Source organism: Anabrus simplex, chromosome 11 (genome assembly GCF_040414725.1).
Source record: "Anabrus simplex isolate iqAnaSimp1 chromosome 11, ASM4041472v1, whole genome shotgun sequence".
NCBI lineage: Eukaryota > Metazoa > Arthropoda > Insecta > Orthoptera > Tettigoniidae > Anabrus > Anabrus simplex.
This window is the reverse complement of record NC_090275.1, coordinates 41,489,862-41,517,795: the sequence shown is the minus strand read 5'-3', so window position 1 is coordinate 41,517,795 and position 27,934 is coordinate 41,489,862. Positions and strand designations below refer to the sequence as shown.

At 41.4% G+C, this 27,934-nt stretch overlaps 1 protein-coding gene across 1 annotated transcript; it reads left to right on the top strand.

Moving 5' to 3' along the window:
* LOC136883117 (facilitated trehalose transporter Tret1-like) lies at positions 1 to 27,934 on the top strand. The gene is made up of 3 exons (XM_067155300.2): positions 1 to 354; positions 8,178 to 8,963; positions 27,785 to 27,934. The coding sequence occupies exons 1-3, from the start codon at positions 1 to 3 to the stop codon at positions 27,932 to 27,934; spliced, it is 1,290 nt and encodes a 429-aa protein (XP_067011401.1).

Here is a 27,934-nt window from a genome sequence, read left to right as displayed (position 1 = left end):
ATGGGCTGGGCATCACCAACCCTTCCTAGGCTAGAGGACGGCAAAGCTGAACCTCACATCACCTCTGATGAGAGTTCCTGGATCGTTTCCTGTATCCCTATCGGAGCTGTCTTAATTCTAGTTCCTACAGGCTACGTCACGGACATCATCGGGCGAAAGGCGACGCTCCTCGGTACAGCCGTTCCCTTCTTGATATCGTGGCTGTTGATCATCTTCGCAAAGTCGGTTTGGTTCCTGTACGCTGCCATGACCTTTGCCGGTATGGGAATGGGCTGCTGCTTCGCCGTGGGGCCTATGTACATGGCGGAAATTGCTCAGGACCACATCAGAGGAGCAATTGCTACCATCTTCCAGGTACTTAACTTATTTACTTACTGACAGGACGTTCTTATTAATTGCCTGTGTCAAATGTGAAGCAGACTACTCAGAATCGCGTCGTCCCAAAATATCCGAATTCCAGAGGATTGTTTACTTTTGCTACCTGGACGACGATTCTCAAAATATCTGAATTTCCTCTGTGAACCATCGTAGTTTATCCTTTTCCGTTAGATGATAGCACATATCAGTGTATTCTTATCAAGGCAGGTATATAGTCTCCGAATTATTTGTTTCCGTGTGACGAATTTTAAAAAATTTGAAGGTCGTATCTGCCCATCTCGCACACATGGCAACAGTGATGGCGGACTTACGCGACGAGGTACAGTATTTACAAACGATGATCTAGCTGATTACATACATAGTGTAGGGAATGACGATGATTATGTCGAGTCAGAACGTGAACTTGACTTCATAATAGCGTTGAAAACACTTCTAGAGAGGTTGTAGTCAGTGAGAATAATTCTGAAAAGGATTTTGTAAGTGGAACATCGCCAATTGCCGTGGTTATAGATAATTCGGAAAGTAACGAAGATTTCCGCGGTAATATCGGTATTAACAATATCACCACATTGCCATTATTTAGTGAAGTTACCCCTGATAGTGATTTACCATACCAACCATCTCACCCTTTCCTCGAGTAACCTGGACCGAAACATGTCCTCCTGATTATGCTGAACCTATAGCTTTTATTTTTATGGCATATTATCATTCCAAATAACATAATTTTATCCAAAACGACAGTTAGGAGGGTGTACTACACGAAATACCAACTCCGAAAACCGTAAAAGTAGTTCGTGGCACGTAAAGCAAATAGCATTATTATAAGATTTGTATAAGCATTGTAATATATTACCACTTCCAAACCTTCGCATAAAGGCTTCTATAATTATGATCTATGAAATTCGAAATGAATTAGTCCGCTCAAACACATCAACAATTACCAATTCACAGATTCATAATTGTGAAACAAGAATTATTTATAACAGTCACTGCAGTCAGATTCATTCTACTATTTATATAAAAATGCCAAAGAAAATTTTGACCATAACTATGTATAACTCACTTCCAAAAAATATAAAAAATTTACCAACTTTATCTATTTTCAAGAGTAATGTAACTATAGTTCATTCCATGTTAAGAAAACAGTATTGCTCTTATGACAACAGGGTTGCCATATCGAACGGTTCTGCTCAACACCATCACAGGTAAACGGGCGGCACATACATTTGTGAAATTCAGTATTTATGTTCAAGATAAAAAGTGGACGAAACTAAGCTGCGAATTACTTTTATGAACTAAAGGCAACGGGGTTTACAGGGGATATTTTTGGTTTGTACAGAATCAGAGGTAAACTACGTCACAAAAACTCTCACCATTGAAGTGTAAGGCTAACTGGGGGAGAAAACGGAAAAAAAATAACATTTTTATGGGCTCCAGGCGTGAGGGATGCATTTAATTGCATTTAGTAAATTTTCCCAGGCAACGCGGGGTACTACTATGCTGTCGTATCGCTCACAAAACAATAGTGAAAATCAAATGAGGTCGTGAAAAAGGTGATAAAATTAAAATGCGCTTAAGAAAGTACAGCAAAATAACAAAACCAAGCACAAATAAAACACACGCGCAACAAATAAATACCGTAGATGAGTTCACTACAGAAGTGAGCTGCCGGCTGTTTTCAGATTGAGGGACTACACGATGCTTGTACCAGACCAACGCAGATGGAAAATGAAGGAAGGCAACGAAGCGATGGCTGTTCCTGCCATTGTGCTTCCTCCCTAAGAATATATTTATGAAAATTAAATGTTATGTAGTTATTTTAATAACTCACGAGCAAAAATGCCTCATCCTTTTTATCTGTTTTTCATAATACGTTACAACGTACAGTATAATATCCTTTAACCAGGAGGTATTATCGGTGTCTCAGAGGGGGGTGTGTTCACTCCTCATAGGTCCATAAGAGCAATACTGTTTTCTTAACGTGGAATGAGCTATAAATAGGTACTTAAAATAGCATGGTAATTACGTTTATGAAGCTTTTTCCTATCTTATCTATTACATCATGTTACATTATATATTCAATCTATTTTTTATATAATTGCATTGTGAATATAGCCGCCATTGTAATTTATCTGTATTGCACCAAGAAGTGCCTTGGTTCAGGTGCCTATATTGAATTGAAATAAATAAAATAAGAAATACCAACAGTTAATGTGTCATACGAAATTTTAGAACTACATATTTGCCTCAAAATGTGATTTTCATTAATTGCATTTTAATTTTTTTAATTCATGATTTATTTCAATTTAACTATTAATGTTTTTAGTTATAAAGTTCCATTAGTTCAATGGGACATTCATTTTAAATAATAGAACAAGTTTCACTACAATTGAGAGAGTAAAGACTTTTTAATTTTTTTTTTTAGAATTGCTTATCGGACAAAACGTGGTTGGCACTCTTGGCTAGTACCTAACAAATACGTGTGGAACTGAGAGGGTTATAACAGCGTCATGAATACAGTATTATTATAATGAACACTAATATAAAAAGGTGCGAAGAATATTGTCAACACTGGCCAGGACTGAGTGCCCTCTTTTAAAAATGGTACGTCAGTCTTGAGGTGGGCCTGCCGTATATCTTCGCACACACATACGCGACAGGAGGTCAGTAGGCTCACGGACGCCGCGCCCATTTCTTTTAATACAGCTGTTGCTTTATACTGCGCATGTCACTGATGAACAGTTCTTGTTCAGGACCACGAACTGCTTTGCCAGTCAGCAAATTGGTTCATGTATGGTCCACAGTCTGTTGGAATAACCGACTCCGAGTCCGCGTTTGAATTTGAAGTTTGTTGGAACGCTGTTTCCTTACCGCGCATGCGTCAGAGAGTTTGCAAACTGTTCCTGTTCGTATTGGAGCAAATCCGTACTTGTATTACCCGACCAAGGCGAGTGGAGTCCTGCACAGCACAGCGCCACTAGTAACAACGAGCATGACAAGCCAAGGAGAACAACTGGAGCACTAACCAAGAGCGACTTCAATACTCAGACCTTAGGGCAGGTTTCCATTAGCGGCAATATGGCCGCGAACGCGGGCCATGCATAGATTGGTTGTATGTGATCGCGGTTACGTGTTTAAAGTAATAATTGTGAAATAATATTTCGAGTCTGCTTGTGATCGTACTTCGTATTACTTTATTAGATTTACGCTCCATCATTAGCCGATAACAGAACTTAACCGGACTGTTAGGACAGAAACAAAACTACCCGTTTAATTCTTCTTTATTCAAACACTACGTATATATCATATGCCTGCTCTTTGAGTTAAACAGATTCACAGGGGTTTAGCTAAATCACTTTCAAAGTTCTCCAAAGTTCTCCAGTTTTCCGAACAAACACAGCATATCAAAGTACGTCATAATGTAAGTGTTGAGGCAGCATATAATCTAACCGGACCTACGATCAAACGGTCTTTAATTTTGCACCAGTGATTCTATAATGCGCATTTCCCACATGTTTAGTCATTCGACAGCCACGCCCCTTTGCTTATGTGACCACTGGAAACATGGCGGACGATCGTTCTATTAGCTCCAGCCAGGCAGCGCTTCCTCATCTCCATGTTATTCTATCTCGTAGAACCAGACTATACGCTATTCTATGTGCGCTGCACCGTCACAGCACTAGTTCGCATTCTTTCCGCCGATCCACTCGCCTTGGTCGGGTTTTACAATCTTGATTATTTACAAAATAATGTTACTATGAACATATTTACAACTAGCTGCTGTACCCATGCTTCGCTACGGATTTCTACATTGTATGCATTTTCTAGATGGAGTCATGCACACGTTGTGAATAAGATTGTATTAAATTGCATAATAACATAGGTATTTAAAAATTTAATTCTAGGCGTCTCCGTCTGTACATTTCATCAAGCGCGAATAAAGTTATTTTTAGCCTAGACTGTACTCCCTTATTACCCAAATTTACATACCGATTTTCATTAAATTCGGTTCACCCATTTTCTCGGTCTCGGCATTGATATGGACTTAGCAACAACAATCGAAATTCATGAATATCTCTGTTATCATAGCCGGTACAGTAAAAATGTATTAAGGCATAAATGATCGGAAATTTAATTCTATATAACTTTAGTTATGTAGTATTTATCTTCTTTTTCTTACAATCTGCTTTACGACACACCGACACAGATAGGTCTTATGGTGATGATGGGATAGAAAAGACCTAGGAGTGGGAAGGAAGCGGCCGTGGCCTTAATTAAGGTACAGCCTCAGCATTTGCCTGGTGTGAAAATGGTGAACTGCGGAAAACCATCTGCAGGGCTGCCGACAGTGGGGCTCGAACCCACTATCTCCCGGATGCAAGCTCACAGCTGCGTGCCCCTAACCGCACGGCCAACTCGTCCGGTAGTATTTGTCCTTAGGACCAATAATAACATAGATTTTTGAGAAGTAAATCTTAGGCCTTCCTCTAAACTATCACTTCGGTCAGCGTGAATAAAACTTTTTATAGCCTAGTTTGTAGTGCCTTATTGTCTGACTTTACATACCGATTTTCATTACATTCTCTTCAGCCATTGTTTCATGATGCCCGTACAGACAGACAGACAGACAGACAGACATGACGGAAAATTAAAAAGCGTATATCCTTGTTACTGTGGACACGACGATACATGAACACCATTGATTTTAAATTCTAAGCAATGTACAGGAAATACTCTTACTTTATACATATTATTTCGTTAAAATATTGCTACAGATTTCAGTCCGTTTTGAAGACGTAAGAGGTTCTCAATATTTTTAAGTCTCCAGTTTCCTTATATTTAGCTGTAGACCTATTGATTATTTCGTAAAAAAATGCAATGTTTCCTTCTCTTCGAACCTTCGAGATTCATATCCATCCATATTTGAAAATATGTTTCAGATTCTTTTTGCAAATAAGATACCAAGTCCTTGAAGCGGGATGAGGTCTTTTATTTTTCAGCCGGTTGAACTTAGAATTCCATCCTTCAACAACATTGCCTTGTTTGTTCGGGATCGTTTTCCTCAGCATTACTACAGCTCAAGTTTCCAGAGCATATTTTAGGATTGATGAATGACAGGAATTTTCCTGCCACGGACGAGAGTGGTTGTTCTTGACCCATCCACTTGCGCCTATACAGTTACCTGCACTTCTCGGATAATTTCAATCAATCAATCAATCAATCAATCAATCAATCAATCAATCAATCAATCAATCAATCAGTACTGATCTGCATTTAGGGTAGTCGCCCAGGTGGCAGATTCCCTATCTGTTGTTTTCCTATATTTTTCTTAATTGATTTCAAAGAATATGGAAATTTATTGAACATCTCCCTTGGAAAGTTATTCCAATCCCTAACTCCCCTTTCTATAAATGAATATTTACCCCAATTTGTCCTCTTGAATTCCACTTTATCTTCATATTGTGATCTTTCCTACTTTTAAAGACGCCACTCAAATTTATTCGTCTACTAATGTCATTCCACGCCATCTCTCCGCTGACACCTCGGAACATACCACTTAGTTGAGCAGCTCGTCTTCTTTCTCGCAATTCTTCCCAGCCCAAACTTTGCAACATTTTTGTAACGCTACTCTTTTGTCGGAAATCACCCAGAACAAATCGAGCTGCTTTTCTTTGGATTCTTTCCAGTTCTTGAATCAAGTAATCCTGATGAGGGTCCCATACACTGGAACCATACTCTAGTTGGGGTCTTACAAGAGACTTGTATGCCCTCTGCTTTACACCCTCATAACCATGTGCAGAGATCTGTACTCTTTATTTACAATCCCATTTATGCGATTACCCCAATGAAGATCTATCCTTATATTAACACCTAGATACTTACAATGATCCACAAAATGAATTTTCACCCCATCAACGCAGTAATTAAAACTGAGAGGACTTTTCCTATTTGTGAAACTCACAACCTGACTTTTAACCCCGTTTATCAACATACCACTGCCTGCTATCCATCTCACAACATTATCGAGGTCACGTTGCAGTTGTTCACAATCTTGTAACTTATTTATTACTCTATACAGAATAACATCATCCGCAAAAAGCCTTACCTCTGATTCCACTCCTTTACTCACATCATTTATATATATAAGAAAACATAAATGTCCAATAATACTGCCTTGAGGAATTCCCCTCTTAATTATTACAGAGTCAGATAAAGCTTCGCCTACTCTAATTCTCTGGGATCCATTTTCTAGAAATATAGCTACCCATTCAGTCACTCTTTTGTCAAGTCCAATTGCACTCACTTTTTCCAGTAGTCCCCCATGATCCACCCTATCAAATGCTTTAGACAGGTCAATCGCGATACAGTCCATTTGACCTTCTGAATCCAAGATATCTGCTATATCTTGCTGGAATCCTATAAGTTGAGCTTCAGTGGAATAACCTTTCCTAAAACCGAACTGCCTTCTATCGAACCAGTTATTAATTTCGCAAACATGTCTAATATAATCAGAAAGAATGCCTTCCCAAAGCTTACATGCTACGCATGTCAAACTTACTGGCCTGTATTTTCAGCTTTATGTCTATCACCCTTTCCTTTATACACAGGAGCTACTATAGCAACTCTCCATTCACTTGGTATAGCTCCTTCAAGCAAACAATAATCAAATAAGTACTTCAGATATGGTACTACATCCCAACCCATTGTATTTAGTATATCCCCAGAAATCTTATCAGTTCCAGCCGCGTTTCTAGTTTTCAACTTTTGTATCTTATTGTAAATGTCCTTGTTATCGTATGTAAATGTTAATACTTCTTCAGCATTAGTCTCCTCCTCTATCTGGACATGATCCTTGTAACCAACAATCTTTATATACTGCTGACTGAATACTTCTGCCTTTTGAAGATCCTCACATACACACTCCCCTTGTTCATTAATTATTATTCCTGGAATGTCCTTCCTGGAACCTGTTTCTTCCTTAAAATACCTATACATACCCTTCCATTTTCCACTAAAATTTGTATGACTGCCAATTAAGACTCATTAACGTATTTATTTCGACTACATATTTCCTGCGTATTTTCATACTGTTTTCTGTCAATTTCATGTTCGAACATTCTGAGACTCAGATATTTTGAGACTGCGCCCTCAGAATTTCCCAAACAAGCGAGTGTTATGTTGTCCGTTATCCCACCCATTCAATACGTTGCGCCACGGGGAAAATTTCACTATGTTAAATATGATTTGCAACAGACCAAAGTATTTTTTTTCTTCGTAAAAATGACCGCAACGGCAACAGCTTCCCATTTGAGACAGACTATATGGACTTATTTACGTATTTACTTACTTACTTACTTCCTTACTTACTTACTCTGCGAGCCCCTGCACCACCCAGTGTTCATGCTCATATGCGGCGTTCACTAATGTTGGTAACCACTCGCCCTTACTCGGGCGTGAGAATGTGTCGTACGCCTCTCGTACGGCCCTACCGGCCTCGGCGGCGAACGAAGTGGAGATGTGACTATGGATGGTGAAGGGTCCCGTTCCCTAGGGAAGGCACGCCGGGTGGGTGAGAGCCCGTGTTCGGCGGCCTATGAAATTTTAGTTGGCGGCACTCGGCCGGCCAACGGAGCAAAGCAAGTCTGTGTCACTCACTCACTCGCTCACTCACTTTGCCGGATTGAGTGGGACACTGCTCTGCTGTAGGGATCACTCGGGTCGTCATTCTTCTTCCTATTTTACTGACTGAAATCACATCTATATTTCAGAGTATTAAGGAAATGATTTTCCCTTTCCAGGTTATGATGAACTTTGGCGTGCTGTTCTCATATTCAGTGGGTCCATACGTTTCAACAACGACGCTAGCCATCATCTGCGCTGTGTTCCCAGTTATATTTGTTCTCACCTTCATATGGATGCCCGAGTCACCCTACTTCTATCTGTTGAGGAACAGAAAAGAGGACGCCGAGAAATCTCTTATGATGCTGCGTTCAGCCAGCAACCCAGAGAGTGTCCAAGAGGAGCTGAACGCCATGGAGGACTTTGTTCAGGAGAGTAGCAAGGAGAAAAGGAATGTGATAAAGTTGTTCACGGACCGCGTGAATCGTCGAGGCCTCGTGGTGGTGGTCGGTCTTGCAGTGTTCCAGCCATTGAGTGGTAACAACGCGTTGCTTTCGTACTCAACCATCATCTTTGAGGAGAGTAACAAGGATCTGAGCCCGGAGGTGTCTGTGATTATCACTGGAGCAGTGCAAGTTGTTCTAGGTATCGTCTGCTCGACTCTGATAGACACGGCCGGACGTCGTCCCATGCTGCTGGTATCTACAGTGGGCTGCACATTGGCTCTCACCATTGAAGGTCTCTTCTTTTACCTCAAGAATGTCCAGGGGGTGGATATGTCTGGCTATGACTGGGTATCGATGTTAGCCATTATCTTGTTTCTCATCACCTACACAGTAGGTCTTGGGCCCCTTCCTCTTGCAATGATTGGGGAACTCTTCCCTGCCAGCTCCAAAGGAATGGCAGCTTCCTTCACTACCATCATCCTGTCTACAGTGGGAATTATTGTCCCCAAGCTCTACCAGGTAAGTCCTCTCACCATCAAGGAACTTTGACAAAGAAATTAATCGATTACAGTAAAACCTCGCTAAAATGTTGAAAGGACCGCGCACGCGCAAACCGCGTATTAACCGGGTACGCATTATAAACGAAAGACAGCCAACTAAACAGACAAATATACACACATACAAAACAGGTTCCATTTTTTGCATTTTTAAAAGTTGAAATATTACATACACAAAATTGTAAATCTACATGTAAGCATACATGTATGCAAGGTATTATGCAGTGTTTGTTTTTCAACACTGTTAATGACATACTTATACTACGGTAAGCTTAATTCTTACAAGAAACCCTCATTAATCGGAATCTTCCTTGTACCAACTCGAACCTGAACAATATATCGGGTGGCTCGCCATTTACCATTTAGTTTTATGAAACCAAACCAAAATTAAATTTCTTCTTAAGGTCGATCTTGCTCTGCATCCTGCCTGTGCGTCAGCAACGTAAATGAACCATGGAACTAGCAAAGGGAAAACGAATACACCCAATTTCTCCACCCAATTGTACGGAGCATTGTACAAACATGCGATTTATTGCTCACTGAAATAACACATGTACCTGTAATACGATCGAATGAATAGGTTATGCCACGTAATCTGCAATGGTAAAAAGTTAAACGAACACCGTAAACCATTTTGTATACAAAATCAGAAGATGTGGGCCGATTGCAGAAACGATGACTAGTTTTAAGCCTTAGACAATGTCTACCTAAACAATGTCTAAGATGTGCACGGTCTTCCATTGCATAAACAATGTTTTTAATTTATTTGGTGAAGTTAGGATGCATGGTCCTCTCTTACAATTAACCACATCATTGTACATAAAAATTGTGGAGAATATTAAATATTTCAAAATAAACTAATTTGTAACATGAATTCAAAGCAAATGCAACGTAATAATTATACCAATATGTACATATCATTTGTCAAACTACTGTTCAGCCGGTGTTTAACTAGACATCGTTTAAAGTTTCAATATTGGTTCGAAAATGGAGACAGATCTTTCATGCAACTCTTTGCTTGTCGCAACCAATGAAATTCGTCGGTGCGTACGCCGAACACTAACCAGCTGCTGTCTTCCTACACATTACTCAAATATGGCTAAGCATGAGCATAACTTGCCCACAGATAAGAATATCGCTTTCGGTGGAAATTCTCATAATAATATTCACACTAAAGCAACACGCCACCGTACGAGGAAGTGTAGCTTTGATTATACTGCTGTTACGGTGAGTGTAGTCTAAATAGCTTCGGTGAAGGGAAGACGAAACAATAGTACCGTGTAACCAATTGAGTTGTACGGACCAAACAGATGTACCGTAACTCGCATTCTGGAGATCATAGGTTCGAAATGCATCATCGAGAGTCCTGAAGATTATTTTCCGTAGTTTCCCTATTTTTACACCAGGCAAATACTAGGGCTGTTATTATGGCCACGGCTCTTCTTTCTCGGTCCTTTCCTTTTGCTATCTCATAGTTACCGAAAACTTATCTGAATTAGCGCGACGATTATTAAAAAAAAGAAAAGAAAACACGCACACCCTACTTCCTAGTTGTCACTATTTTGTGTGATTACTTGGTATTAAATATAAGTGAATCCCTTCCGGCTGATGTATGAGACAGCCCTCTGTAGATCGGGACAAGTAATTCTGATATGTATGTAGTCGAAGTGACCTATAATTCCATGGAAGTTATCCAAACATAATAAAAAATATCGGTTGCCAAGAATTGTACGTACCGTAGTCAAGTTGACAGTTACCGGACTGTCCCTTTGTCAGTCTCAAGAAACAAATCTCTTGGAAACCAAAATCGTATGTTAAGCTGCACTGGTACCTCCCCGTACATTTCAAATTAATTGCTGCGATTTCGCAGCAGACGACCCACAGAGTAGCCGTCGGACTAACCTTTCTTCCCGGAATCGTCTCAATATGATAACACAAATTATATATTTCATGGTACATAACCTCTGATTGTGATTCACTCCTCACATTTTAGGTTAAACAGTGTTCTCAGCAGTGTTTAAACATGGCCGGTTGAACATCGATTTTAGACAGTGTATAAGAGATAAATAACGTCTCTGCAATGCGGCAGCCATACTTAGACATTGCAAACATCGTCTAACACTGTTTCTGCAATCGGTTCAGGGTATCTATGGCTCATTCCACGTTAAGAAAACAGTATTTCTCTTACGGACCTACAAGGCGTCAACACAGCGCCCCCCCCCACCCCACCCCCGTCTGAGACACACACAATTCCTCGTGATTAAGGGATTTTGTACTATACCTTGTAATGTATTATGAAAGACAGATAAAAAGGATGAGGCATTTTTGCCCCGAATTATTAAAATAACTACATAACATTTTTTTTCATAAATATATTCGTAGGGAGGATGCACAATGGCAGTAACAGCCACTGCTTCGTTGCCTTCTTTCATTTTCCTTCATCGTGTAGTCCCTCACTCTGTGAACCGCCGGCAGCTCACGTCTGTAAAGTCATCTACAGTATTTATTTGTTGCGTGTGTATTTTAGGCTTTAAATCAGTGTGTAATTGTCTTGTGTTGAGCGAGAGTTGATTGTATATTGCATAGTATGTGTGTGTGTGTTCTATTATTTTCATACTGTTCAGAAGTTGTTACTGAAGATTGTGGTGTTGTGGTGTGCAGCGATACGTCATGGCATAACTCGAACTGATAAAAAAATGTCGTGTATTTTATTTGTGCTTGGTTTTGTTATTTAGCTGTTCTTTCTTAAGCGCGTTTTAATTTCACTACTTTTCCCATGACTGCATTTAATTTTTTACTATTGTTTTTGTGAGCGATACGACAGCACAGTAGTACCCCGCGTTACCTGGGAAACTTTACTGAATGCAATTAAATGTATCCCTCACCCCTCGAGGCCATAAAAATACTATTTTTCTATTTTCTCCCCCGATTTGCCTTACACTTCAATGCTGAGGGTGTTTTTGGTGCCATAGTTTATCTCTGATTCTGTACAAACCAAAAATAGCCCCTGTAACACCCCACCCCCTTTAATTCATAACAATAATTTGCAGCTTAGTTTCCTCCGCTTTTTATCTTGAACTTACATACTGAATTTCACACGTTTATGTGTCGCCGTTTTCCCGTGGTGGTGTTGAGCAGAGCCGTTCGATATGGCAACCATGTTGTCATAAGAGCAATACTGATTACTTAACATGGAATGAATTATAGACTTTAACTGCAGATTCGCCTGTTTGTCACTTTTGCTAGTTTGCCAGCGGGGGCGGGTGCGAAGTCAGAGAAAAGCTAAATCCTTTCTTTATTCCTCGACGAAGAGAGTGAACAAACGTATGCGAGTTACGGAGCAGTGTTGTGCTGGTATGCTATGCCCACTGTTCTGACTGGAACATACATCTCTTCACTGAAATACAGATAAAAACTTTGTACTCGTACATTTCCTCCGCTGCACGGAAGAGCATACTATCATGCAGGGGCGGTTTCTCCATAAGGTTGCAGGTTTGCGCTACCCGCATTAATTTTTTATGTTTATTTTAGGTAAAGGTTTATAATTTGGATAACTCAACTACTGTATTTTCATTCAACAAGACAAACCTTTCAAGAACTTGAAAAAGCAAATATTGACTATACAGGAGACTACAAGGCGGTACTCTTAGATGTTCACTGCAGGAGCCAAAAGTTTGCAGGAGAGAGTCAACTTGAGGTAGGATAAAACCTGGGCTGCCAGAGGGGTGCGCGGGGCTGATCGAGGGGTGTTTGTTGGCGGCTAGAGGGGTGCGCAGGGAGAGGAAAAGATGGGCATGGCTTCTTATACATTGCTTAAATAGAGGTTTATCAACCTGGCTCCTCCTTCCACGGCCGGCTTGATGCGTCGTTCTAGCTAGCTCCTTGCAGCGCAGCGGGGGATCCAGTCGGCCGTGCTCCTACTTAACCAACTACAGGCAAACCCCGTTATACGCGGATTCGTTATCCGCGATTTCGCGTATACGCGATTTTGGTTTCATGTCTAGTGCTGCCATCTGTTAACAGTACGTGGAAGCTGTAATGCCATGAGGCGGGTACAAACATGCGTGCCGAAATCTGTAACGTACACTACATCGCGCGGGAAGGTTAAACGGGGCAAGCGCATCTCTACTCGCGTCTTCTGTCGTGTTTGTCGAGACGTGAATCGTCAGTTCCGGTCAGTAGAGCTGCGAAGTTACACTTGAAGGGTTTTGTTTTTAAAAATCCGGGCAAAAGGAAAGAAACAGAGGCTGTCGAAAGAAAGAAGCGTGTACCAAAGTCGTATTCGTTAGAAACAAATTTAGAAGTTTTGGATCGCTATGAGAAAGGTGAGCGTATTGATGACATTCAGCATGCTTTGGGACTTAATGAATCTACTGTGAGAACTATTCATGACAATGCAGAATCCATTCGAAAAACTGCTCAATCTTCTACTAACTAAAGTGTGACTAGAGTGACCAAATCTCGCTCGGAAGCGATGGAAAGAATGGATTGGATTAAGCATCCAACCAACAACACATGCCTCTCTCCGGAGCTGCTATTCAGGCTAAAGCAAAGAGCTCGTATGCAGAGTTTTGTTTATTATTGTGTATTTCAGTGTTAAATTTTTAGTTATAAAGTTTGCATTAAAATGCGTTTCAGAAACAGGATAATGGTTATATTTTGTAAACATTCTAAGAATCTCTGCTATTTTAAACTTAATATGTGAGTAAACGGAAACCTACCCTTATTTCACATATAAAATGAATCTCGATTTACGCGAATTCGGTATGCGCGGCAATTACGCGGAACGTAACTATCGCGTATAACGAGGTCTACCTGTACTAGCAAAGTCGCCAGAGACCGTTGGCGCTCAATGTGAGAGTCTGTTATAGAACAGAGATGTCACCTAGCGACATTGGATGGAAGTTCATCTGCTGGATATATAATAATTATATAATATATATAATTAATGGCTTTAAATTTGAAAATAAAAACAGCCATTTCTTTCAGTATAGTTGCGAACTTTGTTATGTGCGTACAAGCTAAATAGCTTATTGATTTCACTGTGTAAACATTCGTGTCAGCGTGTGTTTTTATCAGTTAGTGATATTTGGCCAGATCATGAATTCGGTGTAGTCTTTTAATATCTGGGCCGTTTCCGCAACGGACTGCCGAAGAAATATCCGAGGTGAAACGAATTGGTAGGCCCACGTGACGTTTAATTTCGAAACCAGATACAATACCGGAATTAGGCTACCTCAAAGTGTTTCACTTCAATATGGTAAAAGAGTTCTTAAATGAAAAAAAATAGTTACTGGGTTGTAGTAATATACTCCAAAATAGAAATGTAAAATGTTTGTTTTATTTTTAATAATAGAAAGTGTACCGGGCGGTACACCTCTACACCGTTTATTTAAAAGTTGCGCCAGTTGAAACTCCTCTTCTGGAGGAAGGTTGAACTTTATCTATTCTATTAATTCTCTACTTTCTCAGAAGATGTCACCACGTGGAAAATTTTGAGTTTTTGAACTGTGTCACTTTTGATGTGTTTTTGTTTCGCTTGAAGTAAGAAGTGTGAACTTTCTCTTCTAGAGGACACTACTGAAGAATTACAATAGTGCAACCTAGTGCGAAATCAAAGAACTATTTTGTTGGAGAAATTTTTATTTCAAGAGTTTGTTCTTTGTTAAATTTCTTTCTGTCATGGTTTAAGTTGGCTGTATACCCCTCTTTTTCCCCTTATTTTGGATCTAGCCAATCCCGAATTTCTTTAATTAATTTTCCACCAATAATGTGTTTCTTCTTCCTCTATGTAGGGGTTTCTTTTCCCTAGCCAATAAAAATTTTGTGGGAGGGTGTTTTCTTTCCCCTAACGCCTAGAATCTTCCGCGAGAGGATATAAACTGCTGATTTTAGGGTCTCGGGGCCACTTCTGTTCCATCTTTCAGTGTATTAAGTACATAGCAGGAGGCGGGAAGCGCCTCTTTCTTCTTCAGCCGTTCAACACCAGGTAATGGCCTATTAATAACTTCTTTTCTTGCTAGGTCGGCAGTTTAACACTCGCGGCGGGTTCGAAGCATTTCCATCATGTAACCTTTTCCTAAAATGTAATTACTCTTTTCATCTTTTTCTTGTAAAGCTACATATTGGGATAGAGAGTGCTAACCCTCTCGAGCTCCCACTCACATTTGTTTTGAGGTGAACTTATTTTCTCAAACTATTCTTCGTTTATGTAATGTAAAGTGTTCTTCTCTAAGTCACCTCTGTAGTATGGGATTAGCCCTTGCGTTAGCGGCCCAGAGCCAGATTAGGTTTTAAAAAACAAAGTGTATTAGGAGTGCAAGATCGCCTCCTCTCAAATTGTTAGTTTAGAGGTCATGTAATCAACCTTCTTTTCATGTAATAGACCTCTGTAGGTTGGGTATTTTACCCCTGTGAATACGTCCTCAGAGGACAGCTTGAAGGTAGAGTTTGGTGTGGCCTTTGAGAGGCTTAAATTTTAAGAGCGGATCGCTCTTTGGAAAATGGAGTGTCATATGCCTCGTGGAGGCTTTTCTGTGTAATTCGGAGCCAGGGGCTCCTAGGGATGAATGGGGTTTTCTGCCCCTCTGTTAAAACTTGTGTTTGTGGTAAAACTGAGCTGATCGCAGAAGTCAGGGCGTGAAGCCCAAAACCGGTAAATATTGTATCTCCCCTTGTTTTGCTACATTGTACCTGCCATGTCTGTTATTGCTTTGTTTTTGAAAAGAAAATATAACCTAGTTAAATTTTAAATTACTTTTACATTAACTTTGATTCCGTAGTTTGAAACCCATTCACGCCCGCACCTTCTTACGCCTCTACCTACCGCTAAAACACGGTAACAAGTGGTAGCAGAGCGTGGTTGAATGGGTCTCAATTTAGCCCCTTTTGACGGCTAAACATTGCTTTGATTCGAACTCTAACAATTGTCTCAGTTGCTGGAATTTTTTGAGTTTTTCAAAATTGTTCTGTCATCATGCCCGGCCCTCGCGATGTTCTCCTCCTTAACTATTTGCGCAAAGAGGAGTTGATATACGAGTTAACTATCAGAAATGTGCAATCTGGAGGCACGGTTGCAATCGACACCAACAAGCTTAGAGAGTCCCTTGATTTGCCCATTTCCATCCCCAATTTGGGAGAGAAAGAAATTGATGACTCTCTTTCCACGATCGTCGAGAATATTACTGGGCTAGCATCTGTAGTCAGCTTTTTTGATGAAAACGATCCGTCTCCTAATCAAATTAAGCGTGTGCAAGGCAGGCTGTATCACTTTGCAAATAGAGTTAATGATCTGTTGTCTCTAAAGGTGAATGACGTTCAGAGGAAGGACGCTAATACGCTCCTTGAAACTATTTCTGAATTGTCTAATAAGGTCACTCAATTGCTAACCGGCGAAGTTCCTCCCAAAACTGATCAACCCGCCACAGTGAACGTAGGTAGTGATGAAGAGCCTCCTCAGGGAGAAGTCAATAGGATAACCGTTGCTGCTCAAACTATTTCTGCCCCATCGAACAACGAATCTGAACGCCGTGCGTCATTGGGTAACATCCGCTCTGAATTAACTTCTTTGCCATTGAAACCTTTAACGACTATGTCACCTGGGTTCAGTAGCTTGCCTCATCCATTGGCAATGTTGCTTAGAGGTATCTCTAAGTTTTCCGTCAACACCACCAGTGATGTAATTTCATTTTTAAGATTTCTAGTGGAATTTCAGGATCATGCTCTGGTTTTTTCTCTTTCGCCATGTCAAATTTTGCAAATTATCTATCCGTATGCTATTGGTATTCTCTCTGATAAAATCGTAAGAGCCATTGCCGAGCAATCATCTATTGAGGATTTCCATGCCCATTTGCTAGCTAACTTCATCCCGGCTAGGGCCAGGTCCTCCCTGATTCAGAAGTACTATTACCGTGTACAGCGCTTGGATGAAAACTTGGCTGATTTCATTCAAGATATCAAATTCTACACTAGGGTGTTTGCTCTGCACTTTCCTGAAGATCAGATTGTGCAGGCTATTGTAGAAGGTATTTCGCCATCCTACAGGTCATATTTGTGTTTCGCGGCGTGTCCGCAAACCTTCTCTGAACTTGAAGCATTGGCCGTCTCAGCGGAAGGAGTTAGATACGCCGATTCTTTGCGTGTCGCGAAAGAACCCCCGCCTTCCTTTAGTAACACTCGGCCTCCACCTCGCCGACCAGTCAATCCCCGTAAATGTTATGCTTGCGGGTCGCCTGAACATCTGCGGAATAAGTGTCCTCTGATCAAGTCAAGTGGGACAAGGAATGGAGCAGGGTCATCACAAGGCTGTTTTAAGTGTGGGGCCTTCTCACATATCGCCAAGAATTGCCCAAACTCAATTAGCACCCCCTCCTGCTCAACTTCTGGTGCAAATTCCAGCTATTCCAATAATAAAAAGTGACTAGTGGCGTCGGCTGAGCCGACTAATCCATCTTCCCGAGACTTAGCCCCTAGTAAACAGGTTGTAAATGCAGAGAACGACCAGCCTTCAAATTCATCTTTTGAATGCCCTAAAGAGTGTCTTAGGATTGCGGCGGATACCCCCGCACCTGTTCCTTTTCTTAAGATTGAGTTAAATAACGAGCCTATAACAGCTCTCTTAGATTCAGGCAGTGTTTGTTCCATTATTTCGGCTGATTGGTATTCTAAATTGAAATCTGTTTGTAAACTCCCTGACTATGACTCATCTCCTGTTAAATATGTTTCGGCTAATTCATCTCCATTAGAAATTCTAGGTTCCTTACATGTCAAAATTCGGGTTTTTAAATTTACATGGAAGATCAAATTGTTTGTGGCCAAGCGTTTGTCTTGCCCCATCATATTGGGAGCGGACTTCATTTCTCACACTGGTCTTGTGCTCGATCTCCAGAGTAGGTCGTGCACATTCAAATTTGCGTCCAATTGTTGAATTCCCTTGTTAAAGTGTAATTCCGTATCATGTTCATCTATTTCGCCTACCCAGGATGAGATGTTGTTAGACCTTAGACATCTACCTGAGGAGCAGGCTGATAGTATTCGGAAACTGTGTCAGTCGTTTCCCGAGGTGTTCTCTGATACTCTTGGTGTTACTGACCTTATTGAATACAAAATTGAGGTCACGGATTCAATTCCTGTCCGTTTTCCACCGTATAGGCTATCTCCACCTAAAATGAAGGCTCTGAAAGAAATCATCGATCAGATGTTGAAGGATGGTATTATTAGGCCCTCTAAGTCAGCGTATTCTTCGCCTATTTTTCTAGTCCCGAAACCCCAAGGAGGCTTCAGGCCTGTCATTGATTACAGGGCTCTCAATCGGAAGGTGGTGTTGCAATCTGTGCCCCTTCCCGACCTTCATTCTTGCTTTTCATGGTTTCGTAAGGCCAAGTTCTTCACCATCTTGGACTTGAATCAGGCCTATAATCAAATTCCCCTTGCCGAAGAGTCTAAACATCTTACAGCGTTTGCCACGGACTGGAATTTATATGAATACAACCGCGTGCCTTTCGGGCTCCCCACGGGGGCAGCTGTGCTCACTAGGCTACTAGATAGGGTCTTTTCCGACATCAAATTTGAGTACTTATATCACTACTTGGATGATGTCGTCGTATTTTCCGAAACCTTTGAAGAACATCTAGATCATTTGCGAGAAGTTCTCAATCGCCTTCGTAAGGCTGGGTTAACTGTTAAGTTGTCCAAGGTTGCCTTTGCTAAGCCCTCTATGTCATTCCTAGGGCATATTGTGTCACCCGATGGGGTAGCTGTCGATCATTCTAGAACACAGGCCATCCGTGATTTTAAACCTCCTAAGGACATCAAAGGTATCGCCAGGTTCATTGGTATGGTGAATTTCTTCAGGAAGTTCATTCCTAACTTTGCTAATAGAGCGGCGCCCTTAAACCTTCTTCGTAGGAAAGGCATCAAATTCGAGTGGGGACCTTCTCAACAAGCCGCTTTTGAAGATCTGAAATTAGCTCTCTGTAATGCCCCTGTACTTGCTATGCCTGATTTCTCGAAGAAATTCATCGTCCAAACCGACGCATCGTCGTCAGCAGTAGCTGCAGTTCTTCTTCAAGAGACTGAACTAGGGAGGCGACCCATCGCCTATGCGTCTAGGACATTGTCAGCTCAAGAAGCAAAGTACTCCATATATGAGCTTGAAGGTTTGGCAGTCTTATTCGCCTTAGAAAAGTTCCGTCTCTATCTGGAACACGTCAAATTCGATCTGGAGACAGATAATCAAGCCTTAAGCTGGGTCTTAGGTAGGCCGCGTCGTACAGGTCGTATAGCCCGTTGGGCCATCCGTATTTCTGCCTTCCAATTCGATGTACGGCATATCAGAGGTACTGAAAATGTTGTTGCCGATGGACTCAGCCGTATGTTTCATAACGACGTAGAGACCCACGAACCGGTCGACAGTTCATCACCTTCCGAGTCCATACTATCTGGTGTTAATGCCATCTTAACAGATGCTCCCATGCTTTTTAGGGATATTGAGAAATACCAACGTGAAGATCCGACGCTGGCTCCGATAATGGAAACCCTTTCTTCTGGGGAACATGCTGTCCCTTATGTTCTGAGGAATGGTGTTCTATGTTGCCCTTCGAGGCATGATAAGTTGATGAAAGTTGTTGTTCCAGCGGTTCTTGTACCTATGATCTTCAAATACTATCATGAGACCCCATTGGGGGGGCATCTTGGAATCTTTAAAACTCGTGAAAAGATTCGTGAAATGTTCATATGGAAAGGTATGGACGGTGAAATTCGGGAACTTGTAAAAGCTTGTAAATCTTGTTTGATCAGTAAACCCACCATGTCCACTAAAGTAGGCCTTTTGTCTTCTCATCAAGCGTCGCGCCCCATGGAACGCCTGTATATCGATTATGTGGGACCCTTCCCCCAGTCAAAGGGTAATGCCAACAAGTTCATCTTTGTGTGTGTAGATGGTTTTACAAGATTTTCCTGGTTATTTCCGACGAAGCTGGCTACCGCTCAGTCCACCATTACTTGCCTAAATTCTATTTTTGCTTCTTTTGGTCCGTGCCAATACATTGTATCTGATAATGCTAAAGCTTTTACATCAAATCTGTTTCGTAAATTCTGTTTTGACTTGTCCATCTCTCATGTAACTACATCTGCTTATTACCCTCAACCATCTCTGGCTGAACGGGTTAACCGTAATCTCAGGTCCGCACTTATTGCCTATCATCATGAAGATCATTCTAGGTGGGACACGTCCCTGCATTGGTTAGCTTTTGCTTTGAATTCGGCGGTTCATGAATCTCACAAATTTACTCCAGCTTCTTTGATGTTTAAGTTCGTTCCCAACACGCCGCTCTCTAACCTCTGGTCTCTGAATGACATTCTGCCCGAGACAATAGATCCGGACAACATTAAAGATCTTTGGAAGAAGGCTAAAGCTAATCTTAAAGTATCTCATGAAAAGGTTAGGGAAAGGTATGATCGTGGACGGAGACCCACCACCTTGAAGGTAGGTGACCAGGTTATGGTCAAAAATTTTGTTCCCGCGGGCAAGCTTGCCCCCAGATTTCATGGGCCTTGTATCATTCTCGATTTTCTTACGCCGGTTACCTTATTGCTAAGTAATCCAGCCACCGAGAGGATATTTAGAGTTCACCTGTCCCAGGTGAAACCGGTGTAATTTCTGTGTTAACTTGCTTCATATTATTTTGAAAGGATATGAAGGTTATATTTTTTTTTTGAGTTTCACTTTAAGGCATTCTGCCCCTTCTGTAATATTTTGGTTTTAGATGTAAGCCTTGTGTAAAACCTGCCCCGACCCGTTAAACTGCCATCCTGTTCTTGCCACGGCCATTACCACGCTCCCGTCTCCTGCTCCACCTTACACTGTGGCTTCATAATAGTAAATGCCATGGATATCTACACGCCGCTGGCCCCTCAACCTCTCCACAAGCCTGTACCCTCAAAGAAAATGATTGTCCAACACAATTCTGCCGCCTAGCTTTAATGTTTCAGCGCCCCCGCAGCCGCGCAGCGCCGTGCAGCGACTGGGGAGGGGGATGGGCCCCCTCCTCTCCAGCGAGGACGACATGTGCACGGCGAGCCGGAGCTCTCCTCCCGGCCAAGGCTGATGTGCGGCGCACGACCTGCTACATGCCCGCAGCCTGTATCTGTTCACCGCGGGCGCGGCGTACTCCAACACCTCTGCTCCCCTCATAGTGCGGGCGAGCGGTATCTCAGGGTACTTGAGGGGTCCGAGCGGCCTCCGTTGGACGCAAGCGGCAACGGCCGGTCCGGCCATTCGACTCAATCTACATCAACTACATGGACAGTCACCATAAGCAATAACTACACTTGGGAATTCAACTACAATATTTGGTGGACATTGCAAAATTTTTCTTCACCTTTAAGTATTAAAAGTTTATCTTCAGAAATTCAAATTCTACAAACATAAAGACTTTCATTCACCTGCAACAACAACATTTTGAAACTGAATTAAGAAATCTTGTAAATGCTTCTGCTATCTATCTTCGTATCAACATCATTACTTGGACTTTGTTTCAAACTGATTTCATGTGTCACCCCTGGAGGAACTTTTGGGGGGGGAGGTCTGTACCGGGCGGTACACCTCTACACCGTTTATTTAAAAGTTGCGCCAGTTGAAACTCCTCTTCTGGAGGAAGGTTGAACTTTATCTATTCTATTAATTCTCTACTTTCTCAGAAGATGTCACCACGTGGAAAATTTTGAGTTTTTGAACTGTGTCACTTTTGATGTGTTTTTGTTTCGCTTGAAGTAAGAAGTGTGAACTTTCTCTTCTAGAGGACACTACTGAAGAATTACAATAGTGCAACCTAGTGCGAAATCAAAGAACTATTTTGTTGGAGAAATTTTTATTTCAAGAGTTTGTTCTTTGTTAAATTTCTTTCTGTCATGGTTTAAGTTGGCTGTATACCCCTCTTTTTCCCCTTATTTTGGATCTAGCCAATCCCGAATTTCTTTAATTAATTTTCCACCAATAATGTGTTTCTTCTTCCTCTATGTAGGGGTTTCTTTTCCCTAGCCAATAAAAATTTTGTGGGAGGGTGTTTTCTTTCCCCTAACGCCTAGAATCTTCCGCGAGAGGATATAAACTGCTGATTTTAGGGTCTCGGGGCCACTTCTGTTCCATCTTTCAGTGTATTAAGTACATAGCAGGAGGCGGGAAGCGCCTCTTTCTTCTTCAGCCGTTCAACACCAGGTAATGGCCTATTAATAACTTCTTTTCTTGCTAGGTCGGCAGTTTAACACTCGCGGCGGGTTCGAAGCATTTCCATCATGTAACCTTTTCCTAAAATGTAATTACTCTTTTCATCTTTTTCTTGTAAAGCTACATATTGGGATAGAGAGTGCTAACCCTCTCGAGCTCCCACTCACATTTGTTTTGAGGTGAACTTATTTTCTCAAACTATTCTTCGTTTATGTAATGTAAAGTGTTCTTCTCTAAGTCACCTCTGTAGTATGGGATTAGCCCTTGCGTTAGCGGCCCAGAGCCAGATTAGGTTTTAAAAAACAAAGTGTATTAGGAGTGCAAGATCGCCTCCTCTCAAATTGTTAGTTTAGAGGTCATGTAATCAACCTTCTTTTCATGTAATAGACCTCTGTAGGTTGGGTATTTTACCCCTGTGAATACGTCCTTAGAGGACAGCTTGAAGGTAGAGTTTGGTGTGGCCTTTGAGAGGCTTAAATTTTAAGAGCGGATCGCTCTTTGGAAAATGGAGTGTCATATGCCTCGTGGAGGCTTTTCTGTGTAATTCGGAGCCAGGGGCTCCTAGGGATGAATGGGGTTTTCTGCCCCTCTGTTAAAACTTGTGTTTGTGGTAAAACTGAGCTGATCGCAGAAGTCAGGGCGTGAAGCCCAAAACCGGTAAATATTGTATCTCCCCTTGTTTTGCTACATTGTACCTGCCATGTCTGTTATTGCTTTGTTTTTGAAAAGAAAATATAACCTAGTTAAATTTTAAATTACTTTTACATTAACTTTGATTCCGTAGTTTGAAACCCATTCACGCCCGCACCTTCTTACGCCTCTACCTACCGCTAAAACACGGTAACAGAAAGTATTGTTGATGTACCTGGATTTGAAAATTATAATTTAATCATATTATATCAATGGTAAAAATTGTGCACCACTGAACTTTTAAACCATCAGCCGCCACTGCTATCTGGGCTTAGAGGGCGAGAGAGCGAGTACAGTAGCCTCTTACGATATGCAGGGGGAACAGCTAAAGCATCCACAGGGGAAATGAAGAGTTCTGATACCTAAATCAAAAGAAAAATTAGTGCATCCACAAAAGATTGGTAAGGCTCACGGATTGTGAGAAAATAGAAGACCTCGTAAATATAATACTATAGTACCTTTGTTTTCTCCTGATCCATACAGAACTCTCCCAGTTAGATCATTTCGTTGGAGAAAATATATAAAAACAACACAAAAACACACAGGTATATAAAGCTAATCTCTATCTTACGGCACGTGTGCCTGCATGGATGAACTCCCCCTTTCCCCCGTTGCGGATAACCAGCAACCTGGGGGCGGAGCCCCTCTTACAAGCCGCCCATCTCATGTCCAACTACATCACTCTCGTCTCCCCTCTCCCCTCCTCTCTACAGTATCCAGTAGTAAAGGAAGACCTCGTAAATATAATGCTAATATTATTTTTCTAGTTTAGAGCCATTAGAGACCACGTCAAGTTACTATAGGCATTTCTCGAAGCCTCTTTTGAAGCCCAAAACTGATGCAGTCTTTCTCTGCCGCCTGTCTTCTCTCTTCTGTCCAGCCTCTGTTCTGCTTTTGCTCATCGTGAAAGCCCTTAAAGTTGTTGATCACTAATCTGTATGTTAATTGGTCAGAGATATCATCCTGATTCAGTCCAATGCTCTTGAGGTCCTTCCTTACTTCTTTGAACCATGTATCCGAGACATTAGGTCTGTCGTCCAATTCATTAAAAATCTGCTTCGTTAGTCGGGTTACATCCATCCTGAATAGATATCCGTACAACTTCAGTCGTCGATTCCTTATAGACTCCATCAGACGTTCATTATCCCCGTATAGCTCTTCTCTTCGGCGGAGTCTATCTTAGGACCCATTACTTTGCCAAGGATCTTGCGCTCATACTTCTCTGCTTCTCTCATTCCAGCCTTTCCTGTCATTCTGAGGCATTCACTTGCGTACGGATTTTATCAATATTGTATAGTGCCTGAGTTTGGCTTCTCTTGAGATTGCCTTTTTCTTGTATAGAACATGCGTCCTACGAAAAGCTGCGGCCATCTTCTCTTGCCTGCTGTTGTTAAGCTGCCTTCTCGCCAGTTTTTATCTGCACTATCTCATCAAGCTATATTTGAAACTCTCCACTTTTTTTAATTTTGCCGTACTCTGTTGTTAGCTGTTGAGGCGCTGTTCGGATATTGGTTATGTACTTTGTTTTCTCGAAAGAAATTTGTAGAACAGCTTTCTCTGCCTGTTCCTTCAGCATGTTTGAATGTTCCACAGCTGTCTCTATGTTTCTTGACAGGATTGCCAGGTCATCAGCGAAGGCAAGGCAGTTGACTTTCGCGCCGGTTTTTGAGCCTCCAGTGTGAACTTTGTTCAGTAAGCCTTTCCGGGATAATTCCTTTTCCCATTCTCGGATGACCGTTTCTAACACGCATTTGAAGAGGAGTGGGGACAGTTCACTTGCCTGACGCCAATTTTAATTAAAAAACACTTCGGATAGCTCTCCCACGAATTTTACTTTTGAATGTGTCTGCGACAGAATTATTATTATTATTATTAGCCAGTCCTATGGTGTAGAGCAAGCGTGCCTGTCACTTATTCCAAGACCCTGGGTTCGCTTTCCAGCCAGTTCAAAGATTTTAATTCTGGATTGAGGAGTAGAAAGGAGTTCACTTTATATGAGATTTTCTCAAGGTCACCGTTACAGGAAGAAAGCACACAATGAGAAATTCAAGGCCCTGAGTTCGTTTTCTGGGCAGTTCAAGGATTTTAATAGTGGACAGAGGAGTAGAACGGGGTTCGCTTGATATGGGGTTTTCTCAAGCTCTTTGTTACAGGAAAAAAGCGCACAGTTGAAGTACACTGGTTGCCATGGTTACAATGGTGTTGGGCAAATTGATAACGCTAATTCCAGAAAGACCTCCAGCCCAAGATCATCTATATATTAAAAAAGTTTACTATCAACAGTTTTGGCAAATCCGTCCGTCCGTTCTATTGGACAGATTCGCTTAATTTTTGTTTTATTCTCTCCGGAATTACCTGCCGGGGAATTATGAGACATTGGTAGGTTTGCAGGTTCAGCCAAATTTGAGATATCATAAAATCATTAAATGATCACTTCAAAAATTGCAGGCGAAGGCTTACCCTAACCCACAATACATTCTGTAGGTACTTAGCAGGTTGCTAAGCGATGAACACTTTCATTAATATTAATGTCTGATTACTACCTGTCAAGCCATCACTCTGATTACGGAAGAATACTATTCCTTGCTAGATACACTTTGATTCTCTGACCTTTCCCAGCCTCCAAATATATTCAACAGATGGCAGAGTGTTCTTAATAACTTACATGCTGCTGAGAGAACAAAGTACCAGGCGAGTTGGCCGTGCGATTAGGGGCGCGCAACTTTGAGTTTGCATCCGGGAGATAGTGGGTTCGAACCCCACTGTCAATCAATCAATCAATCAATCACTACTGATCTACATTTAGGGCAATCGCCCAGGTGGGAGATTCCCTATCTGTTGTTTTCCTAGCCTTTTCTTACATGATTGCAAAGAAATTCATTGAACATCTCCGTTGGTAAGTTATTCCAATCCCTAACGCCCCTTCCTATAAACGAATATTTGCCCCAAGTTGTCCTCTTGAATTCCAATTTCATCTTCATATTAATAATAATCTTCATATTGTGATCTTTCCTATTTTTAAAGACACCACTCAAACTATTTCGTCTACTGATGTCCTCCCACGCCATCTCTCCACTGACACCTCGGAACATACAACTTAGTCGCGCAGCTCGTCTCCTTTCTCCCAAGTCTTCCCAGCCCAAACTTTGCAATATTTTTGTAACGCTACTCTTTTGTCGGGAATCGCCCAGAACAAAACAAGCTGCTTTTCTTTGGATTTTTTCCAGTTCCTGAATCACGTATTCCTGGTAAGGGTCCCATACACTGGAACCATACTCTAGTTGTGGTCTCACCAGAGACAAATACTCTCTCTCCTTTACATCCTTACTACAACCCCTAAATACCCTCATAACCACGTACATAGATCTGTACCCTTTATTTACAATCATTTTTATGCGATTACCCCAATGGAGATCTTTCCTTATATTAATACCTAGGTATTTACAATGATCCCCAAAAGGAACGTTCACCCCATCAACGCAATAATTAAAACTGAGAGGACTTTTCCTATTTGTGAAACTCACAACCTGACTTTTATCCCCGTTTATCATCATACCATTGCCTAATGTCCATCTCACAACATTATCGAGGTCATTTTGCAGTTGCTCACAATCTTGTAACTTATTTATTACTCTGTACAGAATAACATCACCTGCAAAAAGCCTTATCCCTGATTCCACTTCTTTACACATATCATTGATATATATAAGAAAACATAAAGGTCCAATAATACTGCTTTAAGGAATTTCCCTCTTAATTATTACAGGGACAGATAAAGCTTCGCCTACTCTAATTCTCTGAGTTCTATTTTCTAGAAACATAGCCACCCATTCAGTCACTCTTTTGTCAAGTCCAATTGCACTAATTTTTGCCAGTAGGCTCCCATGATCTACCCTATCAAATGCCTTAGACAGGTCAATCGCGATACAGTCCAACTGACCTCCTGACCTCATCATGACATACGTTTTAGATATTTATCTGAGAACACCTATCGAAGGATAACCAAACTACACTAGAAAGAGTGAGGCTATGATTCTTAAACAAGTCCTCTGCCTGGCAAAAACCCATCCTTCGGGAGTAACTAATAAGCGCACAAGACATCCGTTCTATACAGAAGAACTGCGATTAAAATACCATTACCTTCTACGACACAATACCAAGCTTCACATCAAGAAATCCAGGATTTAAAAAAAAAAAGCTAATATATACATAGCTTTTCACCAAACAGATGCATGTTGGCATCAGAATGGGTGAATTTTGAATACGAACTACGACATACCATAATGCGCTTGTTATTAAATGTTTACAAAACGATTGAAAAGGGCAGGCAACACAATGTGACTATGACAGGCACATCAAGACGAGTTACCTCATCCATTTAAAACGAATGCTGCGGACTAGCATAGGTCCTCTAGTATACATGTTAAGATACTCCTGGGCATTTTTGCATCAGAATTGGTATAGAGACGAAGGAAGATGGTATCTGCCAGATGGATCTAATACAATCAAAAAGTGAATATTCTATAGTGCGTAACACCTCATGAAACAACAATCACCACCAGCAATGTATTCCCCTTACGGGATTTCCACTTCCGGAGGTGAACATGGCCCTGTGGTTCACTCAGCCTACACGAAAAATGAGTACCAGGTTATTTCCTGGGGGCAAAGGTGGCCGAGCGTAGAGCTAATCACTCTACCCAGCAAGTGCCGAGGTTACGGATAGCGGAAGTCTTTAACTTCTATCCCTCCAAGAGCCTTCATTCCCTGTGCGCAGATGACTTTGCTTTGCTTTTAATGTATTCCCCTTAAAGTAATAATCACCACCACCACCACCATTTATATTTGATTCTTTCTGTTGTATTTTTCAGGCGGTCATGGACAACTTTGGGTTACACGTCGCCTTCTGGATGTTCGCCGTCTGTTGCGCAGTGGGAGCAGTCTTCGTATTCTTTCTGGTTCCGGAAACGAAGGGGAAATCTCTGATGGAGATTAACCGAGAAATGAAATATGACCCTTAA

Coding starts and splice junctions, on each gene's coding strand:
- LOC136883117 (XM_067155300.2), top strand. CDS start 1: ATGGGCTGGGCATCACCAACCCTTCCTAGGCTAGAGGACGGCAAAGCT. Junction 355..8,177: donor CAATTGCTACCATCTTCCAG/GTACTTAACTTA, acceptor TTCCCTTTCCAG/GTTATGATGAACTTTGGCGT. Junction 8,964..27,784: donor TTGTCCCCAAGCTCTACCAG/GTAAGTCCTCTC, acceptor TGTATTTTTCAG/GCGGTCATGGACAACTTTGG.